Source organism: Alligator mississippiensis, chromosome 9 (genome assembly GCF_030867095.1).
Source record: "Alligator mississippiensis isolate rAllMis1 chromosome 9, rAllMis1, whole genome shotgun sequence".
Lineage (NCBI taxonomy): Eukaryota > Metazoa > Chordata > Crocodylia > Alligatoridae > Alligator > Alligator mississippiensis.
Window position 1 is genome coordinate 75,643,009 of NC_081832.1, and position 23,088 is coordinate 75,666,096.

Here is a 23,088-nt window from a genome sequence, read left to right on the forward strand (position 1 = left end):
AGAGCCAAAATATTCACAGACATGGCTGTCTCTGCCGTCTAAGTGGTACAGGACATTCATACACCTCGGGGGCAGTGCTTCCCAGTCTTCCCCTGGCTCTTCCAGTGCTCCCTGACTCTTCCACCGTCACGGCCAAGCCACACAAAGCCCTTCCCCAGGGGCCGTCACTCACCTCCTCTCTGTCCAGGCTCTTGGCGACGTGGATCTGCCCACCCTTGGGGTGGACAGCGAAGTGTCCCAGGCGGTTTCCACCCACGATGGAATACGTGACCTGGTTGTTCAGTGCCCCATCCTTGTCCTCAGCTGACACCTGGTGGGGGGGAAATAGGAGATGGCCCCGGATTGGATGCATCTTTTCACCCAGGGCATATTCCCCCTAATTTTTTGGATGACTGGAGGTTCCTGCTAGGGCAGCGGAAAGGCAAAGAGCCTAGACATCACATGCAGAAGAGGTAGAGGCAGAGACAACTCCATAGGGCTACATTTCCTTCATTAAAATCCTCCTCTTTCATGACACTCACATGGATCGGGACAGCTTTGCTGTGTGCTACAGCCACCTCTTGCACCAAGTTGAACCCAGGGTCTACAACCCCTTGTTAGCCCATGTGCATAGCACTGATGCTGGAAGGAGGGTGCTGGGCATGCCCGCGGCACAAATAACCACCCAACTGAGAGCCCGGGCAGTGCTCTGGTTGCAGCCACGAGCCATAAGCTGCTAAGTGGGTGTAATTATCTTACCGTGAGGATGACTTCCCCCACGGCCACGTCCTCGCGGACTTCAGCAGTGTAAGGAGCCTGGGTGAACTCTGGCGCGTGGTCGTTGACGTCGGTGATGTTAATCACCACCATGGTGACATCGCTGAAGGAGGCCGAGCCCTTCCTTGTGCCTTCAATGGACAAGTAGTACTCATGGCTCACTTCAAAATCCAGGCTCTCATTGACGTACAAGGTACCTGCACGGTGCACGGATGGCAAGGAGAGGAAGAATTTTGAACACAAACCCTGCAGGAGAGTCACAGGTCTATGGAGCATGTATGATCCCTAAACCAGCAGATAAAGCCAGGTTGGCTAAGGCTATATCTAATCAACCCAGGCCACCAATAATCATGGCTTCACCCCATGTGTTATAATCAAGCACATCTGGGCAGAATGAACCCCACGTTGCTATCAAGTGCTTGAAGAAGTAAGGTGTCCTCTCACTGCCTGTTGGACTTGTAATGGGTGGAAATTTGGGATAAAACAACACACGAGTGTCCTGCTGAACTGCAGCAAGACGGGTCCTGATGAAACTGGGAAAAGGAAGGAGATCAACAGGCAACAGCAGAGCAAGGAAGAAAATGTGGTTGTGGATGTCTCATTGCTACGTGACCAAATGGCACTCAACGGGATCCCATGGTTTCAAACTGGCCCCTTTTGCAAATGATGCCTGGAGCGTTTGGGCCGCGGTATGCTTTGGGGGAAGCGAGCAGTGGGAGATATCTCAGGGAGCTGGAGAGAAACACAGGTGCGAGATGTATATTGTATCTTGACATGGGATGAAAGTCATGTCCGTGAAAGCAAGGCCATGGTTGAATATTGCCGTAGGCGGAAATAGTGACAAGGGGAGATGGTGACCAAACGGCCCCCAGAGCCCTCCCCGGGATGACTCTACGTAGGGTGGGCGTTGTGAATAGAGGCTCTGGAGAAACGTCCATGCTCTATTCTCTATGCATCATCTACAAGAGGCCTGATCCAAAGCCCATTCAGATCAACAGGAATCTTTTCAGTGTCATTGGATCAGGTCCCAGGTGAGCCCAGTGCCTGCATTTAGTGCAGGGAAGCACTATACGTGTCTTCCCCCTACCCCTAGATCCTCGCCGGCATCTGAGCAGAAAACAGTTGCAGGGTTGGGGATGAGTGATGTGGACCGAGAGCGTGGGAGCTGCTGATCTGGGACACCGAGAAGAACCAATTAAAAAAAACGAAGCGTGATTAGGAAAAAGCAGGAGAGCTAACTAAAGGGAGGGGAGATCAAAGGAGAGAGAGAGAGATTGGTGGGAATGAAAGGAGATAAGAGACTTCCAGAGGGGGAAAGGGAGGAAAGGGCAGGGGTGAGGGACACCGAGAGGTTCATGGATGATGGGAGTGGGCTAAAGAGGTGCAATGCAAACAAGCAGTGCTCCTTAGGAGGTGGAAGAAAGGAGCAGCAAAGCGGGGAAAGGGCCCTGCATTGACTGCCGTGAAACAAGCCCGCCTACCTGTGCGTGGGTTGAGCAGGAACTTCCTGTGGTCGTTCCCGTTCACGATCTCGTACTTGATCTCCGTGTCCTCCATGCCATCCCGCGTCAGGGCCGAGAGGTTGAGGACCTCCGTGCCCACCGCTGCATCCTCGGTCACCACGGCCATGTACTCCGGGCTCAGGAAGACCGGCAGGTACTCATTCAGATCCACCACCGAGACGGTGACGGTGCTGAGGGTGGAGAGGGGACTGGGGGAGCCCCGGTCGGTGGCGCGGACGGTCAGCTTGAAGGCCGAGAGCTGAGCGTCCTTGAGAGGCTTCTCCAGCCGGATGACCCCCGTGGTTTCCTCGATTGAAAAGTGCCCGTCGGCTGAATCGGAGAGCGAATAGACCACCTCTGCGTTGGGACCTGGAGGGGGAATGGACAGGCTGGGTTACTCGTGGGAGCAGTGCTGCTTCCTATTCTGCAGTGATCAGGCACCTCTATCCAAACGCACATGCACCCAGAGGAAAGCATGAGCCAGCTGGCTGTTTAATGCCCGGTTTATATGCCCACCCATTCACCTCTGGGTCCAACCCTTTATGGACCATCCATCAGACATTCCTCTGCTTACACCCTGGCGCGCTCTCCTTTCTCAAGTCATTTCTTCTCAACTTCCACCCCCACCCCAAACCAGATCCGTGCAGCTTGACGCATCTACGACTGTCAGCTCAGCTCTCCTGCAGGTGTCGTATCCAGACTGGAACACGGATATCCGGGTCTCGTGGGGCTGGTGCTCACAAGACAAAATTTGAGCATCTTCACACAGACCGTCTGCAGCCCCATTGCAACTTATAAGCCTCTTTCCTTTGTTGCCCCTTTTCCTGGCTCCCAGTTTTCATCCACAGCAGGATCCATCCAGCTCTGAGTTGGGAACAAGCCGCGTTACACTTGCACGGCTGAAAGTCCAAAGAGACGAGCTAAGAACAGGCCTCTGGTGATGGTGTATCGTGATGCTGATGTTCTCTGCTGGTCCCTCCCTAAGTTTCTTCCTCTACCGAGCTTCCCGCAGCGTCTTGGAGATACCAAAGAAAGCTGAAAGCAGCTCGCGTGTACAGAACATGTCAGCAGCGAGGAGATCCATTCTCACGCCAAGTCACAGCCCTCAATGTCCTTTGCTTCATCCATTTGCTGCATGATATGAGTGCAGCTATCCACGGTATAACCCCCACCCGGACCTCCGGTTCAAAGCAACTCACCTTCATCGAGATCCCTGGCCGAGACCACTGCGATCGGCGTCTTCATCGTGGTGTTATCGAAGATAGCGACCGTGCAGTGGCTGGGGAAGAACCTGGGAGCGTTGTCATTTGCATCCTCAACGACGAGGGTTATATCCGCCTGGCAGGACCGGCCTCCGCCATCTGTTGCCTTGGCGACAAGGTGGTAGGTGGGTTTCTGCTCCCGGTCGAGAGGTGCGGAAGTGGTCAGCTCCCCTAGTGGAAACAATAATTGGCGGTAACAGGCTGCAATCTAAGGGCACGTTGTTCAAGAGGTGTGACGTGCTGTTGCAGCGGGAGACAGCAGAGCTGGGTATAAAAACCACCTCCGGCATAGCTGGTAATGAGTGTTGGCCTGGTTCGTGCTGCTACAAGGTGCTCTGAGACTCTTGGTAGCTTTTAGGGTCAGGTAAAATGCGACAGAAGGAAAATTTGCAAAGGACGTGCCTACAGGATAAGAAATCCCTGCTTTATTGCTCCATCCCTCCCTGATCTCAGAGGCAGTGGCAAAGTGCATGCCTTAACCCTCCTGGGAGCTAGAAATCATCATCTCCCTTTCAAAGATGGGGCGAAGGAAGGAAACAAATCGACTAGTCACCCAAGAAGATCTTTTCTTAGATAGAAGCCAGGTCTCTTGACATATCCCTGTGCTATAACACCTTCCTCCCTTACGTGGGGCCATGAATGGTATTGCACGCACAATGTCATTGCCAAGTACTCTGAAAGGTCGTTAGCCCCCGGTTAACTCCAGACAAGATACGCTGCTCCAAGGATGCTGCAGACCGTGGGGGAGGCTCCCCCAGGCCTTATCGCTGCTCCTCGGGAGAGCCGAACTTCACAGCTTTTCTCTTTGCCCGCCAGGAGATAAGGGGCAACCATTTCCTGGCAGCCTCCCTGGCATGCGGATCTCCGCACCCAGCACCTAGGGAAGATGAGAGCGCTTCGTTCACTACAAACAGCCACGCAGCGGGTGCACATCTTACCCGTATGGGGGTCCAGCCGGAAGTCCTCAGCCCCCGGGCCGTGGAGGCTGTACGTTATCTGTGCATTGCTGCCAACGTCGGGGTCTGTGGCTGATACCTTCAGGATCAAAAGCCCTGGGAGCGCATCTTCGGAGACCTTCCCAGTGTAGAGTATCTGGGGAAGACAGAACGGATCGGTGTGGGATGTGATTGGCGCCATCCTTTGCTAATCTCGCACAAGCTCGTGCATAGATATTGGGTGTTTAACTAACGAGGGAGACAGGCAGGACAGACAGGGCCAAAAGCAGCCAGGCTTTCCTGCTCCTTTTCTACCCCTCTTTTCTCCAAGCATGTGGAGCTGGGAAATCATGTCTCTGGGATTTAACTTAAGGCTGTCAGGCATACCCGGGGTCTCACGGCTCTACCTTTAGATCTCCCACTCTCTCCTCCATTTGAGGCAAAGGGGAATCTCTTCCTATAAGAAGCATTGTGCACATTTATTAAGCCCCCGTCTGTCATCAGCATCTCTCCTGCCACCTTTCCCCCTCAGCACATGCAGGCAGCCGCCTTACCTGACTGCATTCGGGGCTGTTGTCATTGATATCGAGGACAAAAATCTCCACTTCGGTGGTGGCCTGGAACTTCCCATCAGAGGCCATGACCTGGAGGAGATACTTCTCTGTATCTTCTCTGTCCAGAGGCTTCTTGGAAATGATTTTCCACTCTCCCTCAATCTCGTCCACACTGAATTGCCCCAACACGTCTCCTTCTGGGAGGGCATAGAAAGCAGAGGGAAGAAAGATAGGGTCACTTCAGTAACGAAGCCTAGAAAGGGTAGGATGGGCGATGGAAAGCTTTGCTCTCAGCCTATTTCTGGAGCCGTTGTAAGGAGAAAAGGGCAGTTCTTGGCTGTGTCTCTGGCCACTGACTCCTCCTCACTGTACATGAACCCTCGGGGCGTTCTCGTTAGGTGTCAGTCATGTAGCGCTTAAATACGACACGACGGACTCAACAAATCCTATTTGTGGAAGTGTCCGAGAGCTTTGATATACCCCCTAGAGATGCAAGCAAGCCAGCATGAAAACACATACTATATCCTGCATCCTAAAGGGGGAATACCTCTCCTCTTTCATGCATGTATGCACGCTCCCAGCCGACTGCAACTGTAAAGGGAGCTCACAGCTATGATGCCCTGACATGCAAATACTGATGGGTCTGTATAGCTGCACCTCAGGGGGTGTTGAATGCCCCGATGCAGCAGAGATGCATCGCCTTTTCAGTCTGGCCTTTGGATACTGTCTCAATGGTCCACAGGGGAATGGAAGGCGTGGGCAGCCTCGACGCCTCCATACTCCTGCCTGGGTGTATGCATCGAAGGTCCTCGTGACCTCTCACGGACGCTATGATCCAGAAGGATGCACGGTTGCTTGCTGCTATCCCTGGAGAATGCTCCTTCCTTTAACAAAGAGCAGCCGGGCTATGCCGGATCTGGGCCACCCAGGAGAAGCAGAAGTAGAGGCTGTAATAGGACAGGTACGGGGGGATGGAGAGCGGGTGTCACCTGGGAAATGCGGGATGGGGGAATGGATCTAACCCAGAGGATGCCCCATCAAATAACAGGTTAAGTGATTTTTTTTCCCCGCCCCCATGCACCCTAAAAGATAAGCACTGCCTGAAATGAGGCTCCCTGCTCACCTCCTGAATTGCTTCTACAATTTGTAGCCCTGGAGACCCCACATTTATTATTCTGAAAGTAAACTATAGGTACGGATCAGTGCTACCCAAAACAGAAAGGGCGCATCGTCCGACTATCAAAGGGCATTTTTCGAGGGTGTGAGGTGCTTTGAATCCAGTGCATGAAAGCGCCAGAAATACTGAGGCAACACGTGAACTAAAACACTCAGCCAGATCGGTTAAAAATAACCAGTTGTGCCAAAGAGTGACTGAAAGTGCTCAAGTCGTCTCTCCATTTCTAGAGGTTATAATAATAGATAACAGGCTAAAGCACGAGCTGGCTACATGCTCTGACCCTGGAGGATCCTTGTCTGAGTTAGAACAGACATTTTCATTTTAAATATTTAGTTTTGGTCTCAGAAAGACCTTTTGAGGTCAAAACAGATACTAAAAACAAGCTGTTACCTGTGGAAATAAAGTACTGACCCTTTCATTTTAATACTCTTCTGATTTTTTTTTTTGAGGCCGTGGTTAGTTTTGGTTGGCCTGGCTCAGATGCTGGATGTACAGTTGCCACCGTATGATTTCTTGATATTTAAAGATACTGCTAAGCTTGGAACCATCCTCTCAGTCAATGCACCAAGCAGCTGACTATACGGCTGGGTGAGCAAGTGCTACTCTAGATACAGAGGGATTGACTCTTAAATCTGCCAAGAATGGCTTTATAGTGAATGCACTCAGTATCAAAAAACTGCCACATCCTACATGCCTAGGTGTATTATAAATACACACTCAGTATAAGTAGGTGCATACATGTCCATGCAATGGGTAGCCTGTCTGCCCTGGGGAATGCAGGACTCAGGAAATTAAGTACCAGTTGAGACACAAAGAAGTAGGATGCACTCCCTGAGCACTGCACTATCCTCGTTTGAAAGCATTTATACAGACAATGCCTGCGGTAAATATGGGACATCATCTCTGCTTTGGTGCGACTTAAGTGACCCAGACTTTTCATGGGACGCTACATGAATGGGGATAAAGGTGTTTTTGGGGGATGAAGGGAATAGTCAGTGCAATAAGTGGATGTCAGGCATATAGCTCTGTCCTCAGTTCACGGGGAGTTTTAGATTCCCAGTGTTTAGATAACCAGGGGCTTTCACCATGAATTGTGCTTACTCTGAATGACCTCCTTGCTACTATTTAGGCTGAATAAGGATAGCTGAATCTGGTACTCTAATTTTGCTTGACAATCCAAGATCTAAACCGATTCGCAACTCACCGGTGATGTAACACGTGACTCGTCTGTTTGACTCCGAGATATCAGCATCTAGGGTGCTGAGCATGGCCACGACCTGCCCAGGCTCGGCGTTCTCGATGACCAACCCTTTGTAGAGTTCAGAGGTGAACCGTGGAGCATTATCGTTCTCATCCGTGACGGTGACCTCCACCAAGGTTTGGGAAGACATCTGAACTTTCCTACCATGATCGGTGGCCACCACGTGAAAACGGTAGGTCCCCTGGGCTTCACAGTCCAGCTCTTTCAGCGTTGTGATCCACCCACTCTCTCCATCAATGGTGAAGAGTCCTCTGAGATGATGGCCTGATTCTGCTTCCAGGCTGTAGGTCACTTGTCCATCGCTCCCGGTGTCCTGGTCATTAGCGGTCACTTGAATTACGGTGGTTCCCGATGGCATGTTTTCCATAACGAAAGCTTTATAGGGATCTGCCTCAAAGACAGGCTTGTTGTCATTGATGTCTTGGACTTGGATGTTCACCGAAACCAAGGAGACTAGATCTGTCTCCTGGTGGGAGCAGTGAGCCAGGACGTCAACCTGGTACCACTTGGTGGTCTCGTGATCCACAGGCTTATGGACTTTCAGAACCCCTGTTTTCTTGTCTAATGAAAAGACCTCATCCTTATTGCTTTCAGCCGTGGTTCCCTTCACCAGGCTGTAGATGATGGGTTCCTCTGCAAAAGCTTTAACTGACCCTATTTCTGCCCCCTCCGGAAGGTCTTCTGATGCTGAAAATGTGTACAGGGGCTCAGAAAATCTCGGCAAGGAGACTTCTCTTGGGACAACCTGGAGATTCACCGGGACAAGAGAGTTCCAGTGAGGGGGTCTGTTATCTTCAGCTTTGACCTTGAAGTTAAGCGCTCTATTTTCTAGCCCAGCAAGGCTCTCCTTGACCTTAACAACCCCCGTGGCAGCATTGATCTCAACCAGGTCCTCTGCTATGTCTTCCACTGAATCAACAGAGTAGGTAACATCCGCATTTACACCCTCGTCTGCATCATAAGCCAGGATCTGAATGACCGGGGAGCCTTTGCTTACATTGGACTGGATGGACAAGGTGTATTCAGAGGCTTTAAATTGAGGGGGATTGTCATTCTCATCTGTAAGGATTATCTTGACTGTGCAGAAAGCCACCTTCCCGCCCCCGTCCTTTGCCATGACTTTAATTGCAATGATCCTCTCCGTGGAATTTTCCCGGTCCAGTTTTTGCAACGTGGCAACGCGGCCTTTGTCGTCAATGGCAAACTTCTCATCGGCGAGCTTGTTTATGATGGTATAATCTATGGTGCCGTAGGGGCCATCGTCTGGGTCAACAGCCAGTAGCTCAATCACCTTCGTTCCGACCTCTGCGTTCTCGGCCAACTCTGCTTCATACACCTGGTGCTGAAAAGCCGGGCTGTATCTATTTGCATTCGTGGTGTTGATATACACCGGCACAGTGGTCTTGAACACCCCGTCCGAAGCAGATATCCTGAGGTTGTATGATGAGTCCAGGTCCTTTTTGCAGCGGTTGAACATGGAAATGATTCCAGAAGTGGTGTTGATGGTGAAATGCCTGTTTTCATTACCCGAGAGTATGAAGTACTCCAGTCTGGTAGTGTCTCCACTGTCAGGGTCCAGGGCCTGGACTTTTACCACGATATGACCACAGGTGGCCATTTCACTGACCTTGGCTTTGTACTGGAGTTGGCTGAACTCGGGGGGGTTGTCATTGATGTCTACCACGTCAACAATCACCAGGGCTTCGTTGCTGAGCGGGGGCGTCCCATGGTCTGTTGCCTTAACTTTCACGCGGAACTGATGGTTTGTTTCATAATCCAGTGGCTGGGCTGTTGTTATTTGTCCCGTGTTGGCGTCGATGTTAAAGAACTTGATAGCGTTTGAGCCATCGTCCAAGATCTGATAGGAGATCGCTTTATTTCTTCCCGAATCTTTATCAGAAGCAGAGACCTGGACAACAGGGGTCTGAGCCGGCAAGCTTTCGGAGACAGATGCAGTGAAGACCATCTGAGAAAATACAGGTGGGTTGTCATTCATATCCTCCACCTCCACTTCGACGGCAGCTTCAGAAAAGGACCCCAGCGCTGTGTCCGTGGCTCTCACAGTAAATGTATGCTTGGTCTTTGATTCATAGTCCAGCTGTCCTATGACGGTAAGGACACCCGTTTTGAAGTCAGCGTTGAACAGTTTAAGGGCGTCTTCTTCTATGATGTTGTAGATGAGACGCAAGCCTTCGGGACTGCGGGCTTGTATGTGGAGAATGGATGAGTACAGGGGGATGTTTTCCGGTACCTTGACTCTATAGTAAAGGCTTTGGAAGAGAGGGTTGGATTTGTTCCTCACGGTGACTATAACCTCCTCTTGGGCATGCAGGGAGGGTTCACCACTGTCTTTGGCGATAACTCTAAGGGTATATTTATTCAAAGCTTGATAATCGAGGGGTTTCTTGAGTGAGATGTCTCCTAGGTAGGGGTCTATCCAGAAGTACTTGTAGTCCTCAGTAAAGGAGTAAGTAATGGCTCCGTTGTCTCCTATGTCCTTGTCAGTGGCAGACACCTGAAAAAGGACATCGCCTGGTTCAGTGCCATCCTGGACTGACGTATAATATGGCACACTCTCAAACTGGGGTGGATTATCATTCACGTCCTCTACATAAACCTTGACTTTCACCTGAGATACGCGAGGTGGTTTTCTGCTGTCCTTTACTTCCACTGCAACTTCGTGCATGTCTTGAGTCTCACGGTCAAATCCCACACCATTGGTCTGCAGCACTCCCGAAGCCTGGATCATTTTGAACTTCTCCTTGCCATTTAAGAGGGAGAAGAAGAGCGGCTCATTCAGCTGATGCCCCTGGACTCCAAGAACCACCAGAGTCTTTTGATCGGTTGAATTCTCCACCACCGTTGCCGTATACAAATCCCGATCAAATTTTAAGCCAGTCTCTTGTGTTTCTGTTAAATTTATCTTAACAAGAGCAGTACTCTTATACAAGCCATCGCTAGCTCTAACTGTGAGCTCCCGATAGTGTCCTAGGCTGGTAGCGTTAAGCATGGAGAGAAGACCGGTGAAGGGATGGATGCTGAAAGCGTTGTCGGGGTTGCCTTCCACGAGGCTGTAGGTCACCTCTGAATCGGGATCTTGGGCTTGCACTGTAAGGAGCTCCATGCCTGGATGGGCAGGTAGCAAGACAGACAGCTCATAAGTGCCTTTTGGAAAAACAGGAGGAGAATCGTTCACGTCTTTTACGTAGATTGTGACCTTGGCAGGCTTGGATGCATACAAAATGGGATTGCCGCTGTCATGGACATAGACGGTGAAATGGAAAACTGGGATGAGTTCATAATTGATCTCGGCATGGGTGGTGAGGGTCCCCATGCTCGGGTCTATCATGAAATATTTCCAGGCCTCTGGCTCCAAAATTTCATAGACCAGCAAGGCATTGGCATCTTGGTCGGCGTCTGCCGCATGTGTCACCAGCGGGGCGTTGCTTTCATCCATAACCATGCTCGGCACGGGAGCGTTTTCGAGGATCCAGCCAACAAAGGAAGGCTTCACAAAGGTCGGTGCGTTGTCATTCTCATCTATGACATAGATCAACACGGTAGCGTCCGTAAATGCCCCTGCCATGTTGGTGCCCCGCACTTTTAACTGGTAGAATGAGACCTGCTCATAATCTAAGCTTTTCTGCATGGAAACCAGGCCCGACTGGTAGTTCACCAAGAACATGCCATCCCTGTTCCCTTCTTTGATTTCGTAGCTGACCGGTGACAAACTGGTGGCTGAAACCAGGACGAGAGGAGAGCCAACGGCAGTAGACTCGCTGATCTCTGCAACGTACTCCGCCTCTGAGAATTTGGGAGGGGTGCTGTCGGAGGGGCGGATGTGAACGTGCACCGTGGCAGAGTCCTGAAGTTGGGGAAACCCTTGATCTTCTGCCTTGACGATGAGAGTGAATCGCTCTTGCTTGGAGCGGTCCAGTTTCTGAGCGACTGTAATAATTCCAGAGTGTGGACCAACGCTGAAGAAACCTTCGCTGTTACCTGTAGCGAAAGGAATAGAAAAATGAAGAGGGTGGAAATACTTTTTAGCTGGATTTTCTATCTGGTGACATTCTTGGCATTAGATCCGGTCATATGCATTGACCCTTGTCTGTCCCCTTCATTGGGAAATAGTAATCTGTACTAGTTTATAGGCCAGGTCTGGCTCTCCAAAGCAACTGTTTTCTTGTAAATCTTTAGCAAACTTGTGCATAGGCTAGGGGGATGATGAGAAAAAAAAAACTCTTAAAAAATGAATCTGGATGAATTTGGTGCTGGCGGCATGTGCTCTGTGCATATTGACCAGGTACGGGATGGGTGATATCAGGTCCAGCTGGCCCTATCCCACTCATAATCACAGTTACTGCTGTAATACCTAAGAGCCTCCGTCATGACTAGGTGCCGCACAAATCCAGAACAAAAAGAGGGTCCCTGTCCCCTTTGGGAGCCAGCACGGCACATCCAAGAGGGGAGTTGGGGCTGCGGACACCCAACCCATTTAGCCGCTGGGGTGAGATCATTTGCTCGCAGCCCACGAGGCGCCAAGCTGCAAGCTAGAGGTCACTCCAGATGTTTCAGCATCTAACATCTGTGGTTCAACTAGCAACCCCCTAGCGGTGACTCGCTCTTCTCTGAGACACTGCAGAACACGCCAAAATGAGCTCTGAAACCTAATATAGATAATGAGCAATTAGCAGCTCCTAACTGCGGACCCAGTTACCGCTTCTGCTTCCAGTACAGGTTTGGGGCCGAGCTATCTGATGGGAAAGGCACAGCGTGCTACGACTCTTTCTCTTTCAAGGTAGCCAGAAATCTGGAGCTCCGTCAGGTCTCCTGTCTGTGTGCAGTCAGGCTGCCTATCAATTAGAGAGATTAATTATGCCCTGGAAGAGCATTCTTATAGCAGTTAGGTGGCTGGAAGATAGGAAGCGATAGGGAACAACGAGAGTTTGTATTTAGCTGAAGGCAGAGCCAGGGCTCTGACATTGAGGAAGAAATGCACTTCTATTTCTTAGCCAGCTTCTTCCTTCAGTTCATGCAAGAGGTGGTTTTCGAAGTGCTCTCTAAAGAGCTCTCAGTCCCTGGCCACTAGCATGAAGACACGAGTGCACCCCAGGAAGCAGGCATGGTCATGGCCTCCAACAGCCTCGTCTTGTCCCTCACCTGCCTGAAGGGAGTAGTGGATTTCAGCATTGGCGCCTTGGTCCTGGTCCAGAGCTCTGACTTGTATCACCTCGGTGCCTACAGCGGCCGAATCCAAGGCCTCGGCCTCGTAGTGGATGCTGGTGAACTGGGGCGAGTGGATATTGCAGTTTTCCACGTGGATGACGACCCTGGCAAAGTTCCTCTTGATGGGGACTTCCTGGTCCCGCACCTGGAGGGCACAGAGGGGTTAACAGTGTTGTCAGGGGTCAGTGCACCCGAGTCACTCTGCAAAGTGCTCGTTAAAATGAACGGGCCGCACATGTAACAACATACACCACATGCTGTTCCTGGGGACCAAATCCATGACCAAGACTTAGGCCTTTGGCACTGATGGAGAAGGACTCATCCTAACAGCTGGTAGCAGGAGTAGGCTCTTAACCTCTACCTGGACCAGGCGTTATGTGGGAACAAGCTAAAAAGTCTGTTTCTTCCTCACTTTCCAGAAAATGCCCCTTGCTAACACTAATTCAGCTTCTCAAGTCCCCCCTGCCCCATTCCAGGTCCATGGGCTGCCCAACACCGTGGTGGTAACCTACCATGACTGTAAAGATGTGCTGCGTGATGGACTGGGACCCAAACCCCTCCATGGTCAGGAGAGCCCCGCTGTTTGGATCAAGCTGGAAAAACCTTGTGCTTCGGGGATCTGTGCTGCCGTGAAGGGTGTAGATCAACCCCTTCCCATGGTCCTCATCCGTTGCGCTGACCCGAAGGATTTCCATTCCAGGAGGGGCATCCTCCGGGATCCTCACTTCATAGTGGCTCTCCAGGAACTGGGGCCGGTGCTGGTTGATGTCTATGACGTGGATGAAAGCCTGTGGAGGAGGCAGCATGTTACACCGTTGGGTCTGGGGAGCTGCCTACGTGCTAATGAATGGCCTGAAAGGAAGCTGCAAGCACAGACTGAGCAATGGGCACCGTTTGTTTGCCTGGCACATGTAGCGGTGCAGTGGACATGCCTCTGTGTTTGCTGTAGAGGCTGGCAGCCAGCTTGCACTTTGCAGGCAGTCGGGGAAGATGCCATGGAGGTTCTCCCAGCCTAACACAACAAGCCACTTTGCATCCAAAATTGCCCACGGAGAAATGTCCTCCGTACCCCCTGAAAGCATCCAGCTGGTACCTCCAAGATACCAGCTGGTATCACCAGGCCAGTGGGAAGTGGGCAGGGTGAGAAAGGTGGGCAGAGGATATCTGGGCTTGCATGTGAATTGGGAATTCTTGGAAACATGACTGCACAAGCAAGCTGTCAGGGGAAAGGACTTCCTTCCCACACTGCACAGCAAAGCCCTGCAAACCACCAACGCTCGTCCCGCTGGTGGTTCCTCCCATTCGTTTCACCCCGCTCCCATCTGCTGCCTCTTAACCCCATTGCAGGAAGCTGCAGCAGTCTGCTGCTTTTTACCACGCCGAACCCCGCGTGGGGCTTTGCTTTAGCAAGTTTGCTGACATCCAGCACTGGCCAGCGATGCCAAAATAAACTGATGATGAAGCTCAAGGAGGCAGGAAAGGGCACACCTGCCAAGACGGGGCCGGTTGTTTATTTGGAGCGATAAATCGAGAGTTTAAGATAGCAGTTGGCTACCGTTGCCTTTTAGTAACCTGGCAGCTGGGTCTACCTGACAGTCCTCATTAGCCTGCCCCCGCAAACCGCCCCGATCCGTTTCCCATGGTGTGTGCTCATACAATGACCCAAAATTTCCTGTCCTCCCACAGCTAAACTCACTCATGGTATAGGGTGGGGCCCTTCCCGCTGGCACGGGCACGTACCTGGGTTCGGATGACGCTCGACCCATCGGTGACTTCGATGGTAAGGTTATAGCTCACCTTCTTCTTAGCATCGAGGGGTCTTGCAATGACCACGCTGCCTGTGCTCTTCTCTATGTCGAAATCCAGGTCATCGTCACCACCTGCGATAGGGGAGGAGAGGCGTAAAAGGGAGGTGGGGCAGGCCAACCGATGGGGAATTCTGCACAGAGATGCATGTGCATGAAAGGCTTGGCAAGGATCGTTGTAGGAGGAACCAGGGCTTCTGGCTGGGGCTGTCAGAGATTGGAGGCATCTAGGCAGGGCCCTGTAGGCCACAAGAGTTGCTTGATGGAGAATCGGCAAGACCTGGGCTTGCCATGCTGGGCTGTGCCTTGCATGTGGGGATGGTGTTGGTTGGGCAGCAGACGTAGGTGAGAAGAGAGGCAGGCAGGCATTGGGGTATGCTGAGATGGTGATAAGGACCTGCTTCTAGAAATACTGCGGGAGAGAGAAGCTGCTGGCTTAATTTTGGGTGAGGAAGTGTCTCCTGCAGCCATAACTCAGTTCCTTTCTTGGCACCGGCTTGATCAGTTGTGTCCTAACCCCTCTGTATTCACTGCAGGGCTCACCCTGGGGGAGGCAGGGCTGCTAAGGATCTACTTATGTAGGAAACTACAGTAGCCAGAGACTTCCAGGCTTAGACACCTGGCTATTTGGATGCCTCTTTTCATCTCCTGTGCTCCTTAGAAGAGGAGGGAAGTGGTCCAGAGGAAGATGCTCTACGTTTTATCCTATAGTCAGAGCTTTGGATGGATGCCTGAAGGCTTTGAAACCCTTAAGAGCCTTCCAGGCCTCTACCATGGGAGAGCTTGCCTGGACCACAGCTCTCAGTTCACCCACAGTCACAGAGACTGGTTGCAGTGTGGTGGATAGTCTGGCTGTGCGGGCTGTCATTCCAGTTAGGCCTCTCTGGCCCATAGGCAGGCACCCCATTATGGGAAACGAGGAGGATGCACGGCAGGGCCAGGCAATGCTTGACACAGAGCAAGACACAGAAAAGGATGTGAGGGGGAACTCGTAAAGAGGGATGGACAAGGACACGTGCAAAGTCCTGCACTGAGGAGGAGCAATCCCATGCACCGGTGCAGGCTGGGGGTGACTGGCTGGGCAGCAGCTCTGCAGAAAAGGACCTGGGGGTTATAATGGACAACAAGCTGAATAGGAGCCAGCAGTGCGCCCTTGTTGTGAGAAGGCTAATAGTTTCCTGGGCTGCATAGGTAGGAGCATTGCCAGAAGATCGAGGGCAGTGATTTTTCCCCTCTATTGAGCACTGGGGAGGCCACATCTGGAGTCCTGTGTCCAGCTGTGGGCCCCCACTGAAGAAAGGAAGTGGACAAGTTGGAGAGGGTCCAGCGGAGAGCAATGAAAATGGTTGGGGAATGAGGGACAGGACTGGTGAGGAGAGGCTGAGGGACCTGGGCTGATTGAGTCTGCAGAAGAGAAGACCGAGAGGGGATTTATAGCAGCCTTTAACTCCCTGCAGGGGGGCTGCAAAGATGATGGAGCTGGACTGGTCTCAGTGGGGGCAGATGATAGGACAAGGAGCAATGGGCTCAGGCTGCAGCAAAGAAAGTTGAGGTTGGGCATTAGGAAAAAACTTCCTCACAAGGAGGGTAGTAAAGCACTGGGACAGGTTACCCAGAGCAGTGGTGGACTCTCCATCCTTGGAGGTGTTTAAGACCCAGGTAGACAAAGCCTTGTCTGGGATGATGTAGTTGGGGCTGGTCCTGCTTGGAGCAGGGGGTTGCACTAGATGTGACTCCTGAAGTCCCTCCCAACCTTCATTTCCTATAATTCTATGATCTGAAACCAGGGAGGGAAGATTGAGTTTATGCAAACTATTCATGCATATTAAATATGATCATTAGGATATTGCCTTATTCGTGTGAGCTCTGCAGATACCAGGGGATGCAGGCCTCACAAGCGAGGGGGCAGGGACAGCTGCCGGGCAGAGCTCATTTCAAGCTCAAGGTCGCCCTGATAGAGAGCTGGCAACGCCTTTTGCTGTCACAGCAGGGAGCTGCAAGCTTCTCCGAATGGCCCTGAACAGTTGCAGAGGCAGATGGTGCTGCTAGTGTGAGCAACGGCCTTTGCTTTCCTCCCAGATGGCTGCGTGGCACAAGCGAGCTGCAGGCCGAAGGAGCGCAGTGGAGAGAGCCACTCCTCGCACTACTGCTAGCCGGTCCGTGCACAGCCGCCCCTCCTGCACGCCTTACGCTCCGTCAGCTCGCTGTTCGTGCCTCCCGTGCAAAATGCCGTTGCGGACCATCAGGAACCGTCGACTGCTATTTCTCGTGAGCTGAACTCCTCCACCCGCTGGGAGCCAGGATTCCCTGACATTGAGGTGAGCTTCATTTGCTGCTGATCTACCTGGGCAGCTCTCCCGGCATGCGGGAAAGCCTCGACTGGCTGTTGACTCGCGCTTCCCCACTGCCCCATAGAAACGTGCAGTGGGCACAGGCGGGGAGAGAGAAACTGAGGCAAGACAGAGACTTGTGGAGTCCTCTCCCTTAGCAAAAGAGAGAAATCCTCCCACTTCCCTTCGCGTGGACCGCGGGGAAGGAGAAAGACCAGGCGCCAGCTGGGTAGGAGGAGAAGATATCCCTCACTCCAGCTGAAAGCGTGGCTCCCCTCCCATCCTTGCCGTCCCCATTAAGCGACGTGGCCCCTCTCCCTGCCAGGTCCTGCCCTCAAGGGACCTTTGCTACTGGACAGGCTTGGTCTCCATCTGTTCCCTGAAACCAAGCCTGTCCTAGCCTTCCCTAGCTGGGTTCAGAGAGATGCTCCAAACCCCTGGATTTCAGAAGCATTCGGTTTCGGGCTCAGTTCGACGCTGAAAACGGCATTAAGAGTCAGTGCATTAGCAACCTCCGTCCTGAATGCAAGGCCTAACAGGCAGCCAGGCTGGACCCCCGCTTTGCCCTGAGATACTGTGAGGGAAGAGAAATGCCGGGATTAAATGTCGAGGTAAATAGTACCCAAAGGCTCCAAAACCCAAGTGGGGGCAGATGACAGGACAAGGAGCAATGGGCTCCAGTTGCAGCAAAGAAAGTTGAGGTTGGACATTAGGAGCAGAAGTGAGCAATAATAGCCCAGGATAAACACCGAGCAGGTATAGCCAGCTCTGCAGCGGGTGCATCTACACATTCATTAATGCACCTTAGATACTGCACATCTACTTCCTTCATCAAGTACTAACTAATGCGCAGTACCTAAAGTTACTGCGCATTAGCACCAGTGCACGGTTAATTAGTGACGTTTACTGCGCATTAGCCTAATAACACGGCGTAGCAGGCTATTAGGACGGTTTGCGCCGTGACGCTCTACTGCGCCGTGTTATTAGACCAACATGCAATGTATACACATGCCCAGTGCCAGCTTTCTTGAGTATGCTTTTATCCTTAGCCAAATGCATGGACAGGAGAAGCATTTACCTACACGCTTCAGGGCAATCCATGCACCTGGATCAGCCTTCGGGAGTAAAAGCTCGCTAGGCAGAGCCGGACCGGCACTTCAGAAGGAAGCCCCTGGGTTGCAGTGGTCAAACAAGGAATCCCCGGTTCTCAGCCCATCTCTCTGCTCAGCAAGACCCACAGATACCCCTGCCACGAATTTGTCCCAGGATCCTAAAACGACCTCAGGTGGGAGAGTGTCACGTGAGACGAGTCCCCTACCATATTCCACGAGAGGCAAGAAAAAGCATCTAAACCAGGCTGCCAGGAGGGGAAGTCAAAAGGGGAAGGAAGTGGCGGAGACTGAAAGGACCTATTTGACCAGAGAGCTCCTGAGCCGATTCCCAAAGAGCATTTGTCCCAGGCCCCAGGGCCACAAGTGTCACACATCTGGGCCTGTCACGCTCTGCAGTGCATGCCTTCATGAGAAGGGTACTTGCAAAACAGAGGTGGTGCGTGTACTTGGCACCAGCGTTTGCAGGGGTGTAACTGTGTTTACTGCTAGGTCCGGCTGAATGGCACTCATTGCCTGCACGGAGGTTTGTGCAGCGAGTCGCCCACGTCTAAAGCAAACAGCTCTGTTAGCTCAGGCATGTAGGTGCTGAATACTGAGGGGATTAGGGAAAAAGCCCTGCCAGCTCATCCCCGCCGCGGTGCTTGCTCTGCATGCATGCCTCACCTGCGATGGTAAACCAGGTGGGTCGGGGGCCACCCTCCACGCTGATCACGCCCACCATATGGTTCACAGGATCCGTTTCCATCACGGCAAAGTTAAAATGGGGCTCGTCAAAAGCGAGCGGCTCGGACAAAGGGCCGGGGCTGGGGGCCCAGCTGATGTGGAGCCGCACGATGGAGGAGAGCGGGGGGCTGCCGCCGTCCGTCGCCTTGACCTAGCGATGAAGAGGCGTCAGGGTTTCAGAGGCCTGCTGTGCTACCGAGGGCGGGCTGATGTGTGAAAGCCCCTTTCTGTTTCATTTTGCGTGGCAGGTCTGGATGCACCCGAGGAACCGCGGTGCAAACCTGGTCGCCGCAGGCTGCCTTTTATTGCCATTCCCAACCAAGTCCTCACACCAGATTCCCCTTGCTCAGGAAGCTGACTTTTAAATCAGGTCCTTTGGGGAGACCACCCCCACCCAGGGCAGTGAGGGACCCACACCAAAGACCTGTGAAACCCTGACGGCATTGGAAGCCAGCCCCGAACTCTGCAGCATGGCCCCTCTGTGTGCAAGGAGCCACTGGAGTGCTAACATGCTCCCAGACTTTCTCTCTATTTTTTCTTGTCCCATCACCTCCCGGTTTTCCCTCCATGCTCCATTCCCCCAGCCCCCAGTTCTTTCCCTCGGTCTCTCTCAGTCTTCCTCCTTCCAGCCTCTGTATCTCCCTCTCTTCTGTCTCTTCTCACCCCTGCCCGCTCCCTCTGGGCCCTTCTCACCGTGAGGATGTTGTACTCCAAGGGGGTGAAAGCCTTTCTGGAGAGCACCACGCCTGTGGCAGGGTCGATGATGAATATCCCCTCCTCGTCATCCTCGATGCTGTAGGTGACCTGGCTGTTCTGCCCCTCGTCACGGTCAGAGGCGATCAGCCGGCAGACGGGCAGTGGCACCTCAGAGGCGGCTCTCTCCTGGAGATGAGCAATGAACATCTTCTGGGGGAAGGTGGGGGGGTTGTCGTTGGCATCCAGGACCTGAATCACAACTTTGCTGGTGGACTTCAGAGGGGGGTCCCCATTGTCTGAAACCATGACCTGCAAGCGAACCAGGGGACCAAAGCAATGGGGTGAACTGTCCTGGTCCAGACAATCTTAGCAACTGATCCTCACCTAATATATCGCTGCCTCTGCCAAACCTGTCTACGTGCACACGACCAGGTCACCTTTGGGTGGCTGCAGCTTGCAGAAGTTATCTAGCACTTTTCTCAGGACCAGGCCTTTTTAAGGGCCCTGGGGGTCTTTGTACACGCCACATTTTTTGCCCTTTCTTGTGCAGCAACAGCATGACTGTTTGCACGAGTGGGTTTTCTGGATGCTTTAAAAGTCTTTCTGGCACATTAAAGTAAAACTCCTTGGACATAGTTTAGTTTGGCTCAAAAACCAAGTGCCTGCAAACACTGATGTGACACTCCAAAATAAACAGGCTTAAATTTTGTAAACCTATTTAATTTAATGAGGATTAAACCCCGTGGCGTGTACAGGCGCCCCTGCATTTCAGAGCGAAGGTCCAAGCTCAACACCCCACCAGCCATCCAGACTGTGGGTTGTTATAGACAGAAATTTAAGAGCATGGTTCCATCCTAGGTAGGTTAGGATTAACTCTGTGGAGGCCACTGCAGTGACACTGGTGTAAAACTGGAGTGGGGGACTCGGGCAATAATGCTGCAACACAGGGGCAATGTTACAGGTTGTCACAATGCATTATCTTGGCATGCTGGATGCATGAACAAGCAGACACGTGACCTTCCCATGGGATGCGTGATCTCTGTGCCAAGCGTCATTAGAAAGGCAATTTTGCCTCAGCTGCAAGCAAGGTGTCAGATCTGACTGTGGGGTGACTAGTTCCTGCTCTCTGCCCAGGGACTGTTACGGACCGGTGGACTTTAGCAATGTGCCTGGCACTGCTTTGTTCTCAGCTGCCGTTTTTAGTGATTTTTATTTGCAAAATCCCTGATGGGGGAGAAAGGAGGCAGGAAAAAATTGGTAGAACAAGTAGGGTGCTGGAATACAGGGGTAGGATTATCCAGTACCCAGAAAGGGGAAGCACTGAGCATTTGGCCACAGGGAGCTCAGTGACCAGGGTACTGATGTGACTGCCTGGGAACTCTGGAGGTCTAATCCTGACACCCTCCCAGCTTGGGCAAGTCATGGTGCCTCAGTTTATCTGTTTGTACAAAGCGGACAATGGTCCCCATAGGGGCTGAAAGGTCCCTGTGTGCATATAGTGTTTTCTAATGGCTAAATATTACTGCTAGAGAGTGGGGACTTAGTTTTCTCAGAGGAAGGGAGGATTTCCTCTGTGTGCACAGTAGGTGCCTCTACACAAGACGCTAAATGTACAGTAGACTAATTCCACTGTGCATTAGCATGTCACAGCAAAAGCCGTGCTATTGTGCAAATGAGCAGTAGAATTACTCTACTGCACATTAGCATCACTAAAAAGGTGTGCGCCAGCATTAGCGTGCAGTAGCGCCGGTTACTGTGCATTGAGTTAGTACCTATTATTACAGGTGCTAAACTTAAGCCATTGTAATTACAGTGCATTAATGCACATGTAGATGTGCCCAGTGTTGGCTCAGAGCAGCTGAAGCTCAGGCCCAGATAATGCAATGCCTCTCTCTGGCCTTGGGGCTAGGGGATGGCCCAGATGACCTCTCAAGGTCATAGGATCACAGAGGCTTTGGAGAGGATCTCTGTATATTGAGGTAAATACGGGGGATTTCTCTTTCCTGGGAAGCCCTGTTTATCTTCTCAGGGGTCAGGATTCCCGTACTCATCGTCAACCCCTGGGAGCTCAGAAATAGGCTCTTTGCACCCATCTTTTGTTAGGAAAAACCTCAAAAGTATTTCTGTGGTCACCACACGGGGCAACACACATACACATACTCTCCCCACGCACCCGTGCACCTCCCTCCCCACCCACACACAAACACAGAGCAATTTTAATTAACTTCCCCAGCCATTGAGAGCTGCTGGTATGAGACTTGTGTGCTCTGACTTGCAAGGAAATGTTCTTTGAGGACTTAAACTGCTTTAGGTAAATGCAGCTAATTACTCCATCGTCATATTACCCACCTCGAGGATATGTTCAGCCTTGTATTCTCGATCCAGCTGCCGTGTAGTGGTAGAGACCAGACCTGCCAAGACAGAGGTACCCTTTGAGTTGCAAACCTTGCGGTCTGTGGCATGGCACACAACGCTCCTCCAAACCCCCAAGCCGAGCCAAAGACTCCAGCGCCAACCACCCCTTTGAATCAAACTGATGGGAAAGGCGAGAGAACAGTTAAGAGCAAGTACTTCCCACCCCCACGCTAGGAAAGGCAATGGTTTTACAGTCCGGCAGTCCTGCCTGACCTTTCTCAGCCTGTGGGTAGAAGACACGTTCTTGCACGCTTGAAAAAACGAGCGGTAAAGTCCGACCACTGCGAGTTATACTGGGGTTGCCTGTCTGCATCCCTTTTGGGTTAGCTGCTTGCTAAAGGCCAGTCAGCTAGTACCTGCTCCCCACTGCCTATGTTTCTAGCCTGTCTGGTTGTAGAGAAAACCTCGACATGAGACTGAATGCACCCCACAGGCTCCGAACCCCACATGCAAATTAAAAGGAACTGAATAGGCATTGCTATATTTTTTTAAATTGTTACTCTTAAGCACATTTCCTGGAGCGGGGGTCGAGGTCTGGCTCCTGATTTTACATTTTTGGAGCCCTGTGCACGGCTGGTGGAGTGTGTGTGTGCATGCACCTATCTGTCCATGTAATTCTCCTTGTCAAAGCTGTGCTCAAACCTCTTTTCTCTCCTTCTACCACCTGCTGCAAATCCAATTTATTGGTTTTTTTATTTTTTTTAGAAACACATAGCAAACGCACAAAATGCCCTGAAGCTTTTGCGGAGGTGTTAAAACAGGAATGCTAGTGACTTAATGTGCTGCTCCAGCCCAAAAGGTAGATTACAGACTGGCCAGATATCATTAGGACTTTCGCTGCACTGCGGATCCCTTTGTGAACGTGTTTTGAAGTGCAGAGCATTTCATAGAGCTGCAGGAAGCAACAAGCAGCTTGGGGCACAGCTCTGGTTAGGAGTTTGAAGCACGGTTCACAGTTTGGCACCCAGCGATTACTTGTTCTCTCTGGCGTTGTATGTGTTTGGCACTGGCAGCAACTCAAAACATTTATTTGCTGTTTGTAAAAGCAGCTCTTCTTAATGTGTTATAACAAGACTCCCCGAACAGGCTATATGCGATGTACGTCCTGGATTCTTCCCCCCCGCCCTCCCAAATCTTGCTCTGTGCATCGGAGCAAGAGGAGAAGAGTTAGAAAGAGTCTGTGGCCACCGAGAGACCTTAAACTCACACTTTTGCCATGGAAAAGAGTCAGGAAGGAATGCACGTCCATGCTTAAGTGCTGAATCAGGACTTAATGTCACATCATTGTCATGCTGGATGGTGCTAAAGATGGTGGCTGTGAGAATAGCCTCCTC

General features: G+C 51.8%; 1 protein-coding gene across 1 annotated transcript in view; it reads right to left on the bottom strand.

Moving 5' to 3' along the window:
• Positions 1 to 23,088, bottom strand: part of FAT2 (FAT atypical cadherin 2) — a 71,932-nt gene that overhangs the window by 19,403 nt on the left and 29,441 nt on the right. The window contains exons 4-16 of the mRNA XM_019488483.2: positions 21,689 to 21,750; positions 19,337 to 19,648; positions 18,584 to 18,794; positions 14,414 to 14,553; positions 13,186 to 13,461; positions 12,608 to 12,818; positions 7,391 to 11,446; positions 5,010 to 5,206; positions 4,459 to 4,612; positions 3,458 to 3,691; positions 2,238 to 2,627; positions 739 to 953; positions 173 to 310 (exon numbers count right to left, since the gene is read on the bottom strand). Of these exons, the coding sequence (XP_019344028.2) occupies positions 173 to 310; positions 739 to 953; positions 2,238 to 2,627; positions 3,458 to 3,691; positions 4,459 to 4,612; positions 5,010 to 5,206; positions 7,391 to 11,446; positions 12,608 to 12,818; positions 13,186 to 13,461; positions 14,414 to 14,553; positions 18,584 to 18,794; positions 19,337 to 19,648; positions 21,689 to 21,750 (6,596 nt within the window). The remainder of the gene's footprint in view (positions 1 to 172; positions 311 to 738; positions 954 to 2,237; positions 2,628 to 3,457; positions 3,692 to 4,458; positions 4,613 to 5,009; positions 5,207 to 7,390; positions 11,447 to 12,607; positions 12,819 to 13,185; positions 13,462 to 14,413; positions 14,554 to 18,583; positions 18,795 to 19,336; positions 19,649 to 21,688; positions 21,751 to 23,088) is intronic.